The sequence below is a fragment of the Diplotaxodon limnothrissa genome, linkage group LG15 (genome assembly GCF_057381915.1).
Source record: "Diplotaxodon limnothrissa isolate DT_005_m linkage group LG15, D_limnothrissa_male_GT1.1, whole genome shotgun sequence".
NCBI lineage: Eukaryota > Metazoa > Chordata > Actinopteri > Cichliformes > Cichlidae > Diplotaxodon > Diplotaxodon limnothrissa.
Genome location: NC_140610.1, coordinates 42,042,953 through 42,061,504, shown reverse-complemented (window position 1 = coordinate 42,061,504; position 18,552 = coordinate 42,042,953). Strand labels below are relative to the sequence as shown.

The 18,552-nt window shown below is 41.8% G+C and overlaps 1 protein-coding gene across 1 annotated transcript in view; it reads left to right on the top strand.

Moving 5' to 3' along the window:
• ptprfa (protein tyrosine phosphatase receptor type Fa) overlaps positions 1-18,552 on the top strand; it is a 270,063-nt gene that overhangs the window by 73,503 nt on the left and 178,008 nt on the right. The window contains exon 4 of the mRNA XM_085373280.1: positions 716-857. Coding sequence (XP_085229406.1) covers positions 716-857 — 142 coding nt within the window. The remainder of the gene's footprint in view (positions 1-715; positions 858-18,552) is intronic.

Genomic DNA, 18,552 nt, shown 5'->3' with positions numbered 1-18,552 from the left:
CCATTTAAGTCGGTTCGTCGTTTTGTTTTGTTTTTTTAAATAAAGTTGTCTTCTGCAGGAAAACAACAACAGAAACCTGTTTGGACAAAACAGGGGGAATGTTTCAAAGTATGGAAACATTATAAATGATGAAAAAGGAAAATTCAGCTTGAAACACTGAACAAACTGAGTAGTAATAATCACACAATGGGATGTGACCCGTTTGAATGTCACATGCAGTATTTGGAGGTTGATTATTATATACCAGCATTGTAATGGATGGAGTGGTGCAGAGATGTTTTTGTTCCTCCAAAGGTCATAGACATGAATGCAGCCCACCTTCCTCCGAGCACAGTGGTGTTAGTGTTGTGAGTTAAAATGACGGCTTTTGCAGAAGTGGTTCCTGCAGTTGTGTAAATGTTTGGCATTTTAAAAAGGAGAAACTTCTCCTTATAATCAACTAGCACTCTTACATATGTTGCACACGTCTTAAAAGCATCCTGACAGACTGATAATGTAACGAATCATCTGGATAGCTTAAACTGTTTTGTCAGTTTAAGTTATTTCTGATAAAGACTGTTGATTGTAGTGCACCAAACTCATAATTCTCTGCATATGTAAGGATTGAACAGTTATTTCAGACTAGCGATACTAGGATACTTCCAAAGCTGTCTTGCATTCCTAAAAGCTTTAAGTTAACAGGCGTTGTGTCACACCCGCTCTTTGTCCGATTCAGGTGATTGAGTTTGACGACGGCTCAGGCTCAGTGCTGCGTATCCAGCCGCTGAGGACCCACCGCGATGAGGCCATCTATGAATGCACCGCCACCAACAGCGTGGGAGAGATCAACACCAGCGCCAAGCTCACTGTCTTAGAAGGTAAGACCTGACTGTCTGTCCACATCGCACTACCACTCTGACAGCCGTGACCCTGTGTGGCTCTGACATCACAGCTTGTCTTTGTGCATACAGTCAACACGGCGATCTCTCCGCTTCACTTCCTCTGTGTTCAGTTTTAACCATGTAGTTGGTCTTTAGTGCTGAACGGTGTTACAGCAAAGACAATAAAGCTGTAAATGACTGCAGGTTAATGGCATCTGTAACAATGAACGCTGGTACGCTGCAACAGTGGCTGGTCCAGCAGCGGTTGCATGTTAGGGATGTGAGTCTTGACTTTCTCCCACACAATGTGGAAAAGATCATATGGGGGGTATTAGATTTTCTTCCACTGAACAAACTCAGTAAAGACCAGAGTCAACACTGTGCTACAAGAAGCTAAAGGGCCTGTGGTCTGTTTGTTTCTGGTTTTCCTTTCTTCGTGACATTCTGCGTCCAACGTAGAAATTTAGACACCCCAACATAGTTCCGATGGCCTTGAAAGCTCTTCCTCTGGAGGTAACTGTTTCTGACGGTCCACAAACAGGAGCAGTTTCTGCTGTCACGGAAACAGCAGAGACGTTAGATGATAAGGTTCTGGTTTGGTAGCATTAACCCTTTAAAGCCGGTCGGAGCGGGCACGCTCTGTTTTGCGCAACTACTTTTAAATCCCAGTATCACTGCAACCACGTAAGCTAATAATTTTTTTTGCATATGAAACCGGAGGAGTTGTACTTACGTCTTATGCCATCAGCTTGTCCTCGGTCACGGTTTCCTTCCACATACAGCTTTGCAAAAACTGCATAAAAAGCACTTGCAGCAACAAAAACACAATATTCCAGAAACACGCTTTGCCGATCCGATCAGCTGTTCATAACACTTCCTACGTCCATCAGCGTGAACTATCGCATGTCCGCCATTACCTGCCCGAAACCGGACGTGACGTCATTTTCGTGGAAATGTAGTTTTTTTTTACCATCAGGGCCTCATGAGCTTATACTGGTGTTTTTAAAAGTTATCTTTGACTTTATGACTTTCTGTGTCGTTTCTGGGATGCTGAGGACTCATATTGCACTGCTGGAAATAGTTTATTTTGATCCATATGCTGCTTTTTTGCAAATTTGCATTATAATATTTATTTTCGTTTTTCCTGCAGTGTATAAAAATTGGTGTAGTTCAAAAATAAAACTATGAAGACACTTAAAATAAATTTCCTGTGGAAACTATTTTGTGCAACTTTTTTGTATTTACAGTTTTGAGGGATAAACCTCTTAAATTTCTCTAACTAGAAATATATGTTAAAAAAACAAAAACGATTTTTTTGTAGTTTATTGCACTTTTTTGCAATTTATGTAATTACTATGCACTTAATGCAGACATATTATTAAAATCTGGGCTATAATGGTTGTATTGATGTATAGCAACTTGAAATGCTCCCAAAAATGGCTCCACAGCATGTAAAAATATAATATAAGCTCTGGTGGACTTGGTTCTATGGTCTTAAAGGGTTAATGTGTTTGTTCATCTTTATTTTGTGTTTGGCATTTATAACAAGTGGTGGAATTTACATTTGGAAAGAGTCTCAGAGTTTCCACTGACCGTCATATGGAGGTGTTCTCCAAACTCAATGACAAATTGCAGTGTTTCACATTTCCTTTAATTGTCTCTAATATAGTGGCATCGAGGACTCACTGGTTACTAATTTTGCTTTGATTTTGTTGGCATTTCACATTAGTAGTAGTTCACATGGGAGTCTGCTGCAGCACTGTCTGTTACTTATCTATTTTTCTGTTTGTGTCTTATTCTGAGTTCAATCAGTCATTTGAAATGTTTGTTTTGTCTTTAGTTGCATTGCAGCTAAACCCACCGTTGCTCCAGTGGCTGTGCAACAGCAGATTTTCAGCTAAGCTCCCTATTTCATGGAACAAAATGTCAGTCTGTGGTTTGGCTGTTGGATTTGTAAGTCCCAAACAAGGCCCAGTATCTCTGTGTGATCGTGTTTATTGAGCGGGAATGTGTTGAAAGTGATTTTGGCTGGGAACCTCCTGTAGGTGTGTCTCTAGACAGCTCTGTTCTTTGCCAGCGGCAAGATGGAGCCCAAACACATTTATTTAATTGACACTCTAATTGATAGACAAACAACCACGCAGAAAAAAGGGCTGTCTCTCTGGCAGCCTTTTCCAAATCACTTAGGAACCCGTTATACTTATTCTGCTATGTAGATATTGTCAGCAGTAAACACAGCCTGAGGCTCTGGAGCCTGTTGCAGCAAACAAACAGGACTTTTCTCTCTAAAACCACTCAGGGTCTTGTTAAAGAAGAGCGATGGGCAAGGCTGATAATCACTGTTAGCAGACTGATGTTTAATAGGTTTTATTTTCAAATCATGTACACGCATGTCAAACCATATCATCAGAGTGGAGATGCCAGAAGATGTTGAAAAATGTGACTATTTTCTAAAGAAATGCTACATGTAAATGACCCCAATCGCAGAGAAGAAACACGCGTGAAGCTGCTAAATCTGAAATGTATCATAACAGAAACATGTATTGATTATTCTGTGTTGTGCTTCCATCTTCTCACATTTTACAGGCATGATGGAGCCGTTGAACCGGACGATATATTTTGCAGAATTGTCACATGCATAGTAATAAACCACGAGTTAGCTACACAGTGGCAAAGATGATAACTGTAATAGAATTTCTTCAGTCGCAGTCAGGCCATGAAGATCGTATCTGACATGACAAACACTGTAACGCTGTCTCCTGCTCATTTAGTAAATGGTGTTTTTTTAGGTAAACACGTTACTGCTGCTGACTGTTCTCGTCGGGGGAGAATTATTATTTTTGGATGATTTTTGTTGCTTTACTTTCAGTGTGGCGGTTTGTCACTCAGTTAACCTGTAAAGGGCATTTGTTGCCATGGTCGGCACATTACATCCATTTGCATTAAAGTGTGGGACTTTGGGATTGGTTACTGCTCACCTTCTCAGAAATTTAATCAAATGATTTGTATTTTTAGTAATATTGTTTTCTGAACTTTCGACCAATAAGGTTGAGCAGTTGTCATCTGTGAGTTTTTTGCATTGGCTTCCATCATACATCATTTTTGCATGACTTCATTTAGACGTCTGCTTTCTTTAAACCTCATTTCAGAAATAATAATCTTGGTAATCACAATTGCTGAGTAGGTGCCTTTTTACCCACTCAGCCGGTGGGGTGTTGTCGTCCCACTGTCAGGCTAGATCAACGTGACGCGGGAATTTCAAATTCATTTTATGGGTTCTTCAACTTAAAATCTAGGACGGGGTCGGATTTCAGTGAGCTCGGCCTCAAGGTCAAAGTCAGAGATCAGGTTTTCTGAAAATTTTGTGAATGTGACAACTCGGGAAGGCACGTACTTCAGATCCTGAAATTGATACAAGGTCAGAGGTCAAGTTTTCTGAAGATCTTGCGTATGTGATAACTTATGAACAAGGTGATGTAGAATTTTCATCTTGACACCACAGGTGTGTCTACTACAAATCTCGAATGAGTTTGAATCTCAGTGACCACGGCCTGGAAGTGCAGGCTTCCTAAGACCTCGTAAAGGAAGTGACCCAGGACATGAGACTTATACCGTAGCTGAACTACAGTGGGGCAAAAAAGTATTTAGTCAGCCACCGATTGTGCAAGTTCCCCCACCTAAAATGATGACAGAGGTCAGTAATTTGCACCAGAGGTACACTTCAACTGTGAGAGACAGAATGTGAAAAAAAAATCCATGAATCCACATGGTAGGATTTGTAAAGAATTTATTTGTAAATCAGGGTGGAAAATAAGTATTTGGTCAATAACAAAAATACAACTCAATACTTTGTAACATAACCTTTGTTGGCAATAACAGAGGTCAAACGTTTACTATAGGTCTTTACCAGGTTTGCACACACAGTAGCTGGTATTTTGGCCCATTCCTCCATGCAGATCTTCTCGAGAGCAGTGATGTTTTGGGGCTGTCGCCGAGCAACACGGACTTTCAACTCCCGCCACAGATTTTCTATGGGGTTGAGGTCTGGAGACTGGCTAGGCCACTCCAGGACTTTCAAATGCTTCTTACGGAGCCACTCCTTTGTTGCCCGGGCGGTGTGTTTTGGATCATTGTCATGTTGGAAGACCCAGCCTCGTTTCATCTTCAAAGTTCTCACTGATGGAAGGAGGTTTTGGCTCAAAATCTCACGATACATGGCCCCATTCATTCTGTCCTTAACACGGATCAGTCGTCCTGTCCCCTTGGCAGAAAAACAGCCCCATAGCATGATGTTTCCACCCCCATGCTTCACAGTAGGTATGGTGTTCTTGGGATGCAACTCAGTATTCTTCTTCCTCCAAACACGACGAGTTGAGTTTATACCAAAAAGTTCTACTTTGGTTTCATCTGACCACATGACATTCTCCCAATCCTCTGCTGTATCATCCATGTGCTCTCTGGCAAACTTCAGACGGGCCTGGACATGCACTGGCTTCAGCAGCGGAACACGTCTGGCACTGCGGGATTTGATTCCCTGCCGTTGTAGTGTGTTACTGATGGTGACCTTTGTTACTTTGGTCCCAGCTCTCTGCAGGTCATTCACCAGGTCCCCCCGTGTGGTTCTGGGATCTTTGCTCACCGTTCTCATGATCATTTTGACCCCACGGGATGAGATCTTGCGTGGAGCCCCAGATCGAGGGAGATTATCAGTGGTCTTGTATGTCTTCCATTTTCTGATGATTGCTCCCACAGTTGATTTTTTCACACCAAGCTGCTTGCCTATTGTAGATTCACTCTTCCCAGTCTGGTGCAGGTCTACAATACTTTTCCTGGTGTCCTTCCAAAGCTCTTTGGTCTTGGCCATGGCGGAGTTTGGAGTCTGACTGTTTGAGGCTGTGGACAGGTGTCTTTTATACAGATGATGAGTTCAAACAGGTGCCATTCATACAGGTAACGAGTGGGGGACAGAAAAGCTTCTTACAGAAGACGTTACAGGTCTGTGAGAGCCAGAGATTTTCCTTGTTTGAGGTGACCAAATACTTATTTTCCACCCTGATTTACCAATAAATTCTTTACAAATCCTACCATGTGAATTCATGGATTTTTTTTTCACATTCTGTCTCTCACAGTTGAAGTGTACCTCTGGTGCAAATTACTGACCTCTGTCATCATTTTAGGTGGGGGAACTTGCACAATCGGTGGCTGACTAAATACTTTTTTGCCCCACTGTAGGTGTGAAAGTCTCCGTTTCCCAGAAATAAAATAACAAGCAGGAAGGTTGACCAGCTTTTACTAGTTTGTGTATCTGGTCATTATTAACTTATCCTCTACGAAAGGGGAAAAATCTTTCAGTCTGACTCTTTGGAGGTTTGTGTGTCCACTACAGAGGACATACATGAACAGGCTGGGTCTCAGGAGGATACGGTAACAGCTGTTTATTCATTTAGATGCTGTGGTGTGTCTTACATCACGTGGATCCACACACACATTGCTGATTGTTAGACTAACAGTGGCTGGTTGGAAAATCTAAATGTACTGCGCAGTGTCAGCAAAAAAAATGTTTTTGTTTGCTTTCTCAAATGCTTCCTGTTGTTATGTAGGTTTGTGGTTTTACTTATTTATCACTATAAAGTAATTGTTTTCTATTTACAGTCTCTGTGTTTATTGTGTTTTAAAATGTGGTGTGTCAATATTGAATTATTATTATGATCAGGAAAAAACAGGCATGCTGGCCAAATTCCTTATTCTGTATTCGCAAACAAAAATTAGTTGTGGAGCCAAAACTTGTCAGGGTGATGGTAAATATGAAAATCAACACAGCAGGGATTTATAAAAACAAACAAACACCAGAACGACTGCAGGTGTGCAGGGTAAGTTGCGTTATTTCAGGATCTAGTTAGCCCTACTGCAGAGGAGCCCACGTAAAGTGGCAGCTCATTTCAAATGTCAGCTCAACAAACATCAGCAAACACACAAACTGTGTGTTGCTAGCTAAAGGTCCAGCTGCTGTAGTTCACAGCGAGAGAAAAGAAAGAGAGCTAACTTCACTCTGAGATGGAGAAAGATAAGAAAGACAGGAGAGGAAGAAGAGAGGAAGAAGGTAAAGACTGCTCAGTGGTGTTTGATGAACTGGAAATGCAGAGCTTGCATGTAAGTCCTCATGTTTTAAAATCAGATATTGGTTCTGTGCATGTCACAGTGTGTGCAAATCAAACGGAGGCAGACTAATTGTGTTATTTAAGGCCTGCATTAAACTCCTCTGCAGTTTAGTGCAGGATAAACAGGTTAGTTTGCTGCACTGTGACGGAAAAAGTAAAGACCAGTCTGTGACTGGTGCACAGTGGCCGTGGTTTCATGGTCAGTCAGCTTACATCAAGAGTAGGAGGGATTCATATGATTTTTGACTGAATTTTCCCTTCATACCAACTTTAAAGTGTCTAATGTGTTTACTGAACCATGGAAATGAAACATCTGCTCACATCTGGTTGAATTCAGGTGTACATCCACAGAGAGCAGCAGGTCAGCTGATCACTGCTGGCACACTGAGAAAATCTACTGGAGCTCTCAATAGAAATTATTGTGAGTTGTGATTCTTTTCCACTACGACCAATTTTAGGGTCCCCCCCACCTGCTGAACCCCACTTTAACCCTCGACTGGACAAATATTCTTGTTTAGAGGCAAAGTCAAGCTGTACAACGTAGACAACAGAAAATAGAAATGTATGTTTTATTTTTCCTTCTTATTCTTATAATTAGAAAAAAGTTAGAGTAAAGTTTGTGTTCTACTAATATTATTGTATCCTTGTGTTAGTACAGCACACGGTTCCTCCAAAGAGCTCCTTTTACTCTCTTAGCTTCAGTACATTTCAGAGCTGGTACTTTCTACTTTTACTTGAGTAAAGAGGTTGAAACAGTACTTCAACTTTTTACTCGAGTATTTTTCAACAGTAGTATTTGTACTTCTACTTAAGTACAGAATGACTGTATTGCCAACTCTGCCTCTTAGTGAGCATCTGCAGAGCCAGTATCCTCACACAAACCCAGAGTGAACATATTCCACCTCAACAAAGCAGGAAGAGCCTGATCTTGATTTAAAAGACACCTTGTGTAACTAAGTGGTTTTGACAAAAGTGCATTATTGTTTAGATTAGGGGTCTCAAACTCGTGGCCCGTGGGCCATTTGCGGCCCACGTCACTTCTACTTGCGGCCCGCATATTGATGTGAAGAAATATTTTTTTTAAATTATTATACGAAAAATGATTTAATACGACGGCAGAGTGTTACAGGCATGGCCCTTTAAGACTGTGGCCTCATGGGTGGTGTAGTCCGTGCAGCAGGGAGAACGTGTGGGACCGCCCCTCCCGCTGTGTGAGCGTGAGGGAGGGAGAAAAAGGAAAGTGGAAAAGTACGAGCTGTCACCGAGCAGAAACGGGAGCTGGAAGCATGTAAATATAATAATAACCACTGACGAGCCCAGCTGTGAGTAAGCTGTTAAGACTCGACTGTACGCTGTGTTCCTGTTTTCCTCCGAAACAATAAAGTTCTGCTGGAGCAGCCTTTCAGCGCCTCTCTCTGTCTCTCGCTAGCAAAGCTGACCCAGACAGTAAAGCTCGTTCGTGGCTACGAGCCCCACACGGACCCGACGTTTTCGCCAGAGTTTACTTACCGCGGTTCGGAGCCGCCGACCTGGCCGAGGTAATGAGAGTGCAAACATGTTGAGGGCTGAGTTAGTTCAGCAACAGATTTATTTGGAAAGAAAACTATTTTCACTTGCAGTTGAAAACGCTTATACGCTTGCACGCTTATACCTGCATTTTTATTTTATTAAATACAAACAAAATTGTAGCAAAAGTGCTTCACGTGTCTGAAAGAGCTGTTTATTTGGTAGTTCAATGAAACCACTGTACTACACTGTCTGCTGCTGTCAAATGCATTTCATTGCAATGTTGACCCTGTGCTAACTTGTGTACTGCAACTGGCTGTATCTATGATTTTGAATGTGCAATGATTGTGTCACTGTGTTTGCTTATGTAGTTGTAGCTTTGCTTTGGGCTACTTCTGTCTATGATCATTTCTAACAGGTTTAATTATGACTACACACACAATTATGACTTTTTTTGTTTTATTGACATAATTGTGCTTTGCTGAGTACTGTATTTAAAATGCAAAATATATGCAAAATGAAAAAACCAACGACACATCAACACTGATTCAAATTAATTGGGCACTACAAACCCACTCGGGGAAACCATTTATTTATGCACCCTATGATTTCCTCTCATTTTCCATATTGTATGGGCTCAAGTGTCAACGTGTACAATCAGATCATATCCTCATAAAGTCAGGCTGTGAAAATAACAGAAAGCTCGTCGCATCGCTGTCACGTCCGCAGAGATGTTGACAGCTTTGTTCATTTTTGTTTTCTTAAATGACTTTCCAAGAATACCAAATACTTCACAGCTATTTCCAAGAGACACCATTTGTTCAGCCTGTGATTCTGATGTCAGTTTACATTTCAAAGTTTCAATCTCTAATTCTAATAATCTTAACTTGCATCAAAACTTTTAAAAAAATAGGTTTTTGTGCTTGAGGTCTGGATCACATCAAAAGGACCAAATACAAACACAGGGTTTAATTCCAATCCCGATCTTTTCCTTAAAACAATTCAGTTTGTCTTTGTTTTAATTAAGTCTCCTGAACACGTCTGTTCCATTGACGGCGGTCTCTAAGAGAATCTAAGAGCGACATTGTTCAGCTGTTTGACTGAACAATACTTTCTGCCAGTAGTCAAATTTAAGAGCTTTTAGTGGGCTACATAAATCTGAGTTAATGGTATCAATGTGCTTCAGAAGGCTGCATATCCATCTCAATATTTCACAACTGCTCATGACTCTGTCCTCTCAAAGCGGAAGAATACATCATAATGAGACCTACTTTCATTCCAGGCTCCATTTTTTTGTTTTCATCAGTGGGTTTGTCTTTTCTGGAAAAAAAAAAAGTGATGCTGCTCTCAGCATCTCAGTCTGTGTGTGAGTGTCAGTCTCTGAGAGAGTGACAGCTGAAGAAAGAATGGAAATACAAAACAGCAAAAGCAATAACTGAGAACGCTAGCAATGAGAGAGGGAGAGGATGAAGACGCGGGCGAGTCGACAGCAGGACTCTGGGTAAAGAGAGTGCAGCATTAGTCATGAAGCGAACCGACAGAGAGCTTAAGGGGATGAAGGGAGGGAGACGGTGAAGACAGCAGGAGCTGAAGCCAATGCAGACGGAGAGGAAGAGGTGCTTCTCACGCGTGGGAGTTGTATTCCTTCCCGCACAAAACATCATATACTTTTCTCTTTTGCTTGATTGTGACACTCAGGAGGAGCAAATGCACATCACTCCAAACAGGCTTCCTGCACTTGTTATGGCCCCGAGTGGAACTGCTGGTTGCACTGATAGGCACTGAATCAACATCAGTGTCTTTTAAAGTGCTAGATTTCCTGTCTTACTGTTTTCCTGTCTTCTGCTGCTCGCTCTCCGTCTGTAATAACCAATCTCTGTGAAGTCTTTTTCCCCTCTGAGATGCCCTGCCTAAGGGCACTTTGACAGTAAAGGTGGCTTGTGTAGATATAACAGTGCTAGAGTTCTCTTTGTGCTCTGGCAGAATTTATATTTATGTGCCTCGCTATAAATGGCCATGTGCAGAACTTTTAGAGATTTTCTGAAATGCTGAAACTCTAATTCGTATTCTCTGAACCAAATGCTCAGTGGCCTGGAGACATTCATTTACTCAATCACTCCCTTGGCAAAACCTTAAACAGGTTCCACACACGCAATTTGCAAATCTCATTTATTCTTTTTCCAAAATTCTAAACACTTTCCCACTGAAGCACATTTTTGCACCATGATGCGTAATGCTAACCAGAGATGGCACAAGTTGAGCGCAGATGTCACTGGTTACAATGAAAACAAAATTCGGTCACACTGGTTGCTAATAATAAGGAGTCGTGGCTCTATTCCTCCCCCTGTCAAATGACAGAGCTCTCCACCAACGTGTCAGGAAACCATAGAGAGAGCGTTTCAGACATCTCACTCGGATGCTTCTAGGTGGAAGCTGCTCTGACATGTCCTGCTGCGAGGAAATCCTCTTCACCAAGGATCTGTAGAGATTTTGTCTCTCAGCTGGCCTCCGTGTCCCCTCAGAAGACCTAGACTCAGTGGCCGAGGACGAGGTCTGGGAAACTCCACATGGACTGCTTCGCCCATGTCCCAGACCCAGGCAAACTGTGGAATATGGATTGTTGCTAATGATAAAATGAAGTGTAATTTCAACAGGTAGGATGTAAAACCTAATTTACCTAATTCAGCTGAAATTTTAGTGACTAAACCATGTTTTTCTCCATGGAATGAAAGGAGGAGCAGAGAGTGCGACCCAATCTCAGCAGATTCTCTGGGAGCAGCATAATCAGGAGAAATTGCCACATGTCATTGCAAGACAGCCAAACAATGCAATTTAGACTTCATGAAATATAGCACAGGGTTGTTCACTTAAAATGAAGTTTGAGGACATCCAGGTCATAACGAGGAGCAGAGATGCTCAAGTTCTCCCAGACACGAAAAATGAAGCAGGCGCTGAACATAAACTGTATATAAAAGATGAACTTAACCAGTCTGGTGGCGTGATGTTCCATGGCTGTGTCCATCCTGACTACAGAGCGGGCTCTGCCAGATTTACCATCACTATGGTTGAAACATCCAGTTCAGTAATAATGTCAAAGGTGAAGCCTAGAAGACGGTGAATGGATACAGATTTCTGTGACCACAGCAGTAAATCAAAGCATCCACACAACTTTTTTTAAAGATTTTTGTTTTGCATTTTTGCCTTCGTATGATAGTACAGCAGAGAAGATGGACAGGACACTAGGGAGAGAGAGAGGGGAAGACACGCAGATTCAAACCCGTCCCGCTTCACTCGGGCCACGTGGCCCGTGGTTGCTCACCCGCTGAGCTAAAGTGGCGTCCCGACTGAGACCAAGGCTGATTTTGCACATGTCTATTTATGCTTTAAAGTTGAACATTTTAACCTTCTTCATTTTAGACTCAATCTTAACTTTCCATTAGAGGAACTGCAGTTTTTACACTTCTGCATCATTTCTCTGCATTTTTACCACCGTGCTACAAGTTAAGTAGAGAAGAAGCCAAAACTCTCTCATATGTAATCGGTGGTTTGAAGACTAGATGCTGCATTTTCAGCTACAATACTCTGATGAACTGTCAGAAGACAGTTATTGAGGTAGAAGAACATATCAAACTTTAATCAATTAACAGCATCGGCCAATTCTCCAGCGCACAAGTGAACACAGAGAAAGTACACAGAGAATATCTAGGATTAAAATATGTGTCAATACACAATACAGCACAACATTCAGCCTGTACTGTGCTGTGACACACGATGCAATCATACTATATTATAGGTCTCGCTCTCTTTCTGCAGAAATGTTTGTATTTCTATGCAGAGGCTGTTTGGTCTGGATTCTGTAGAACGAACAAATGAATCCATTGTTTGGATGAACCCGGGTTGAGTCTCACAGAGGACGAGGAGAGGCACGAGCATAATTAGCCAACAGGGATTTGTGAGGACCTTGGACGGGACTTTGGCAGTGCGTCGATTTGTTGAGGGTGTCAAGAAATGTTTCTTATCTATTGTGGAAAAACTGTAATCGCTGGATCATCATGCCTCCGTCAGTGCTGCTGTTCTCTTTCTGTTGGAGTTTGTTCAGCTGCGTTTGGATTTGGTCTAATTATCCTCAGCTGGATTTAGTTTGTGTTCTCACATCTGTCTCTCTGAATCTGTCTTCATTTATACTGCATGCTTCCAATGGCTCGTGCTTGGATTTAACCATGAAGGTCATTACTCTGAGTAACTAAACACATCTCTAATTATTTCAAGTAATTTATTGGCAGTAGTCTATCATCTTCATATACCAAGGCTAAAGCAGGAAACTGCACTCAAGTAGCTTTTAGCAGCTCATTATATGGCATTTAATGACATACAACAATGGTAAAGTCCGGGAGTAGGCTTCTTATTCATGTACTGCCACTTTCATGGTGTTGTGCCGTAATGTTGATGGGCTTTTACTTTCAGCTGCTTCCAGGTCAACTGAAAATGCCGTTAACCATCAAACAAAGCCTTAGCTGATTAGTTGGTGCCTGCATGGGATGTTTTGGTGCTTATTTTGGGACTTCTCTGTACTGTGCAGGGTAGGTTGGATTGGGTTAAATATTTTTGCTCAAGGACAAATTTGACCTCATGGTACATTGAACCCAGGATGACATCACCAACCAAGAGTCCATGTTGCAGCCTCAGGACGTGATATGGCTAATTAGTTTCTTTATAGTCCTGTTCCTGCTCTAGCACTCTCCATTTCCTGTGTGCGAGTCCACCGTCGTTTCGGCCATTTAAAAAGGCATTAAGACGGCAGAGAGAGCGAGACAGAGGGAGAGAGGAAGAGAGCTGTCTGAGCTGGATTAGCAGTGATAAATGACACATTATGAAAGATGAATGATAGCTGCACTGCTGCTACACACCCAGCAAGTTTATAAAACTGAGCCTTTGACCTGCAGGGATTGTTACACCATGACTCAAGCAGGGATAATCATGGAGCATCAGTGTCATCATCAGCATCTTAGGGAAGGTTGCTCTGAAAATGTCAGAAATCTCCAACTTAGCATTATAAGACCTGGTAATTAAATTACTTTTGACTGGCGAGGTGTGGAAAGCCAAGTGCCGTTGCAAAAGGATCTGCACGAACACAAAAGGGATAAAGTTAAACCAGTCAAAATGATGACAAAATGTGCACAAACATACAGTATTCAGTGAGATGAAGGAGAACTCCAGTAGAGATATCTTTGCACCAGATTCTCTGCACCAGCATTTCTAAAAGCCTGAATTGACATTCAACCAATTCATGCAAAACATACAGCAAAGTGTGGTAAACATGTGAGGAGGCCCTTAGTCTATTTTTGAATAGCAGAACTAAGGATGCCATTTTGACACAAGATGAACACATTAACATCCACAAAATATACCCTGAAAATGTTACTAAACATTTGCATGAGCCCAGCCTGCACGGGTATAAATGCTGGCAACAGCATCAGCCGCTTGTACAGGCTTCCTCGTAGGCTCTACAAATCCCATTTTAGAGATTTGCAAGTTGCACATTTAAAGGTTGCAGTGTTCGTGGTAGTATAAATCACAGACTTATCATCCAGGAGACTTTGGGACCTCTGTGCTTGGATTTTTTGATTTTAGTTCTACTTTTACTTTCATTTCTTACTTGGTTGCAGTTAGGAAAGATCATGTTTTGAGTTAAGTAGCATCCCACAGTTTTTTACATTTTCTATGCTGATGATTACTTTGGGAAGACTGACCAATAGCTTGCACTACATCTGCATGGATCACAACTTCACAATTTCCAGGTGTAAACGAGACTTTTGTAGTTGTCTGATCATGGTTGGTCTTAGTAGGTGACTACAGCTGATAGAGAAATGACTCTCAGAGGTATCAAGTTCACGGCCGATAACTTGTCAAGCATAAACATTTTATAATTCTCTGATCAGAAGCTAAATATGAATACGAAGCAAATGACAGTGCCTGGTATAATCCTCCGGTTGGATGTTTGCCCTGCTGAAAGCCAAACAAATGGCTTCTTGACTGATAACTTTGCTAACAAAGCTGGATTTTACACTTTCCCAGGAGTCTTAAATCTTTTATGTGATAGCAACGTTTATTTTGGAAGCTCCGAGTCTTTCTGTTGGTCTGTAGATGTGTTATCATTCACAGTTTGATCAACTGGAGTTTCTTTGAAGTTTTGGCTGTTTCCAGAAAATGACGTGGGCATGAAAATAGTCTGACTTACTAGCATAAATTTCACTGACTGGTTCTAAGGGAAATGTTAGAACACAAATGGGTTTTTTATTTATCCAGACGTAGAGAAAACATCATCTGTGGGGAGGAACTGAACTGATGCAAACTTAAAGGTAATTAATGATGTTATGTCTATCTCTAAGTTAAGCTTTGACATTTTTGTCAAGTATCTGTATTTATCATAGTTTACATGGTCCTCAACATAAACTCGTGACTGGCAAGTACACATGATCCACCAGTTTAATACACAAACTTTTGATTGCTCACACCAGATAGCGTATTAGTCAACCTGTAAAAGCTAAAAATGTGTCCTGTAAGTAGGTTTGTCATTCCTGAGAATAACCCAGATGGCGCCATAGAGCAAGTTGCAGCAGATATCTTTTCCAAGTACAGAAGGTCACACCTGCATACAGTTGTGGACTTTGGAGAGACTGTAATACTTAAAACAGTGAAGTTTCCTTATACCTTTCCCGAGCAGACCTGTTCCCTCTCGGCACCATCCCACTAGTCTGCACTTAATGATCCAGACCCTGAGCTGCTTATCTGCTGCTGAGACCCTGCTGTCTCAGCAGCAGCTCTTCTCTTGCACTCACTCGTCTTTCATGCACACAAAAGCTTTTGGAAAACACTCTTGCAGAGCAGAATGAACGCCATGATTTTATGCATTTTTGTGTTTTGACTGGAACATTTTTAAAGGGGTGATGCTCCATCCTGTCACATGCCTCATAGATTTGTTAATTACTTAAAAGTGTGATTTTATTGGAGGCTGCTGCTGTAGAGCAAATGTTGGGGTTCTGTGCTTGATCACACGTCATCCATCCTATGCTCGAATCCCACTGAAGCACAGCAACCATTTCAACTGTACCAGGCAAAGCATTCAGTGAACACACTCGTCAATCAAACTGGACTTTGGGGGTCAAATGGGCACAGTTCAGACTGCCTACTGAGAGTTTACTCTGAAAACCAGACTATAAGATATTTCAGAGATTGAGTTTTGCGAAAAACTTTCTGCAAGACTAAAATTCCCTTTAAGATTATTTCTCTTCATGCTCATCGTGGAAATTTCAAGGAAGAAAACTGTAAGAGAAAAGAGCAGTTTTTGGGCCACAGATGACCTGTGAGAAAGATGTCAACATGACCATGGCTGAGTACAACTGAGAGACTTTAGGAGCACCTAAAGATACATGTTAGGCACCAACATGATGGAAGCAGATGTCTTTAGCATGATGCTGAGGACACGGAGTGTTGATATGGTTTATTCTTTCCAGTATAGAGTGAATAAACAGCTGGCACAGGTGGGACTGTTAGGTGTGCTTTGCATTTCTGTTCCCCTCTAATATGTTTAATGTCTTCATTAAAAGTCAGGATGGGACATTTGTCTCCAAACTTTATGAACATATGATACAAATAAACAGGAGAAATAGGAGTTTCTGTTTCTTGCTGCAGTTGGAGTGACCGTGGGAACACAGTGGGAACTCGCTGCGTTCACCAGCCTTTCACTGTATTTTAAATATTCAGTATGTATTTAAAAATGCCACTTAGATTGTTTTCAACCATCTCTGCAATTAGACGTCATTAATGAAAATGGTGAGTCTGCATTTGTTCTAGATTTTACCACAAACCCACAGTGGAATATAATTACATGTCAATCAGTTAAAGGCATACGAGGTGAACTGCACTGTTTTGGTTGCTTTCTCATGTTGATTCAAATAAGCAGTGTCGTCTGGATCAGGATGAGGGAAGCTTGGTTGCACTGAGCCTCTCTGCTCTCTGTAGATATCCTGAACACTCCTTGTCTGACCAAACATCTTTATCTTGACTGCACACGTGCAGAGACTGAAAAAATCTTCCAAATGGAAAGTGAAAGAATTTTGTCTGATATTCCAAATTGTGCCTTTTTGTCTGAATTTGCATTTTGAGGATTTAGTTTCTGTGGTAGAAATCACAAAAAGGAAGAGAAAAAACCACAGATGAAAATCTGACACGAACAGCTCATGGTGCGTGACATCCCTGCAGTGCGCTCTAACAACATTAGACTGCTTAACATCTTCAGCAGTGGAGCTTATCAGCCATGCATTAAAGCTTTTTGCTAACAGAGCAGTTAACCATTAATGGGGAATCAATCATCAAGCGGGTGTTGCAAGCCAACCAGTCTGCCTGTCACAACTTCAAATGCTGAGTGGGAATTAAAATGGTGTAAAATGAGAGAGGCAAATCTCTGGGTTGGAATTACTCTGCAACGGAGCAGAACACTAAAAGGTCTCTGAGCTCCAGGCTGTGTGGAGGTGGTGCACAGCATTAAAATGACAGTACATAGCTTTAGAAGTGACCTGTGACCCTGCTGGGCTTGGAGATGGAGGGAGGCCAGTATGTTAGGGGCTCCTGACCTGACCCCAGCAAGGGGCCCCTTGCAGTGTTCAGGTCATGTGCAGGCTTTACACACCTGTTTCCGGAGGAGGACGTGACCTAATGGCTGTAACTGCCACTTTCACTGCAAGTCAGATGCTCCTGTGCGTGCTTTCACACACTGCAGTGTTTTTGTGAAGAGGCAAGTGGTGGAGTGAGGTTACACTATGTGTCGGACCTTATGAAACGATATAGGCTCATATTTTCGGTTGTGACTAACATATGAGCAAAACAAAACAGGGAAAAATGCACTCGTGCCTCGAACCGTGCAAGTTTTGGACTCTGATAATGGAATTCCAAAACTACAAATTGAAAGTCTACCACAGCCCAGAGTGTACATATAGGGAGAGCCGTCAGCCTCCACTACATGACATGTGGTATTTGTGTCAATAAACAGCACTGTAATCTTTGTAGCTGTTGATGAGAGGAGTTTCAGAGCAGCACAGAGAAAAGGCTTTACCAGTTCACTTCCTTGCGCCTTGGCCACGAGGAGGCTTTACCTTTTAAAATGAAATGCTATGAAGTCTATAAATATAAGTGCTGCTCCATATTTGCACACTATATTCCCAATAGTACTTAGTACTAGTATTAGGACCAGTAATTTCTCTCTCTGCTATAAATAAATCCAGTTTAATATGATGTACTCATAACATCATCTGCCTAACATTACTCCTTAAACTCTGTCACTTACCTGTTATACCATCACTTAAGAGATACAGTAGGTGTGCAGCTACTGGCATGCATGCGTACCAATACAAGGAGAGTAATATTAGTTCCTGCTGACCAATTTACTGGTCAATTAAACAGGAGTAAAAATGACTATTTGACTGGTGTAAAACAAATAAAACCAATAATAATGTTTGAGGTTAAATACTGTCATGAATCCCACAGAGGTGGAGGTGTGGACACCTGCCAATCCACATGGAGGACTTATAAAAATATTCATCCCCAGAGAGTGGTTATGAAAGCAGCGGTCCCCAACCCCCGGGCCGCGGACCGGTACTGGTCCGTGGGTCGTTTGGTACTGGGCCGTACTGGTTTTATTTAGTTGGATTTATCTGCGACACCTTAACGACTTGAAAAAAAGGCTGGGGACCGCTGATCCTTAGAGACCAAAGCCAAACATTTTCTGATGTAAAGTTGATTATTTTACTTTTACACCCTTAGTGGCCACTATAGGAACTGCAGTTTGGGGCAATATTTTTCACCCCCAGAGCTCACATACCTGGTTTCTGTGAGCTCCATCATCACACCCTTCGTCGTCTTATCTTACATGTTTGCTTATGTTCGTGACCTGATGTCAGGGGCTCGCAGTCGCTGGTTCTCCCCTTTCTGTGTGGAATACCTTTCAAACACACAGTCCTGAAAGCAACAGA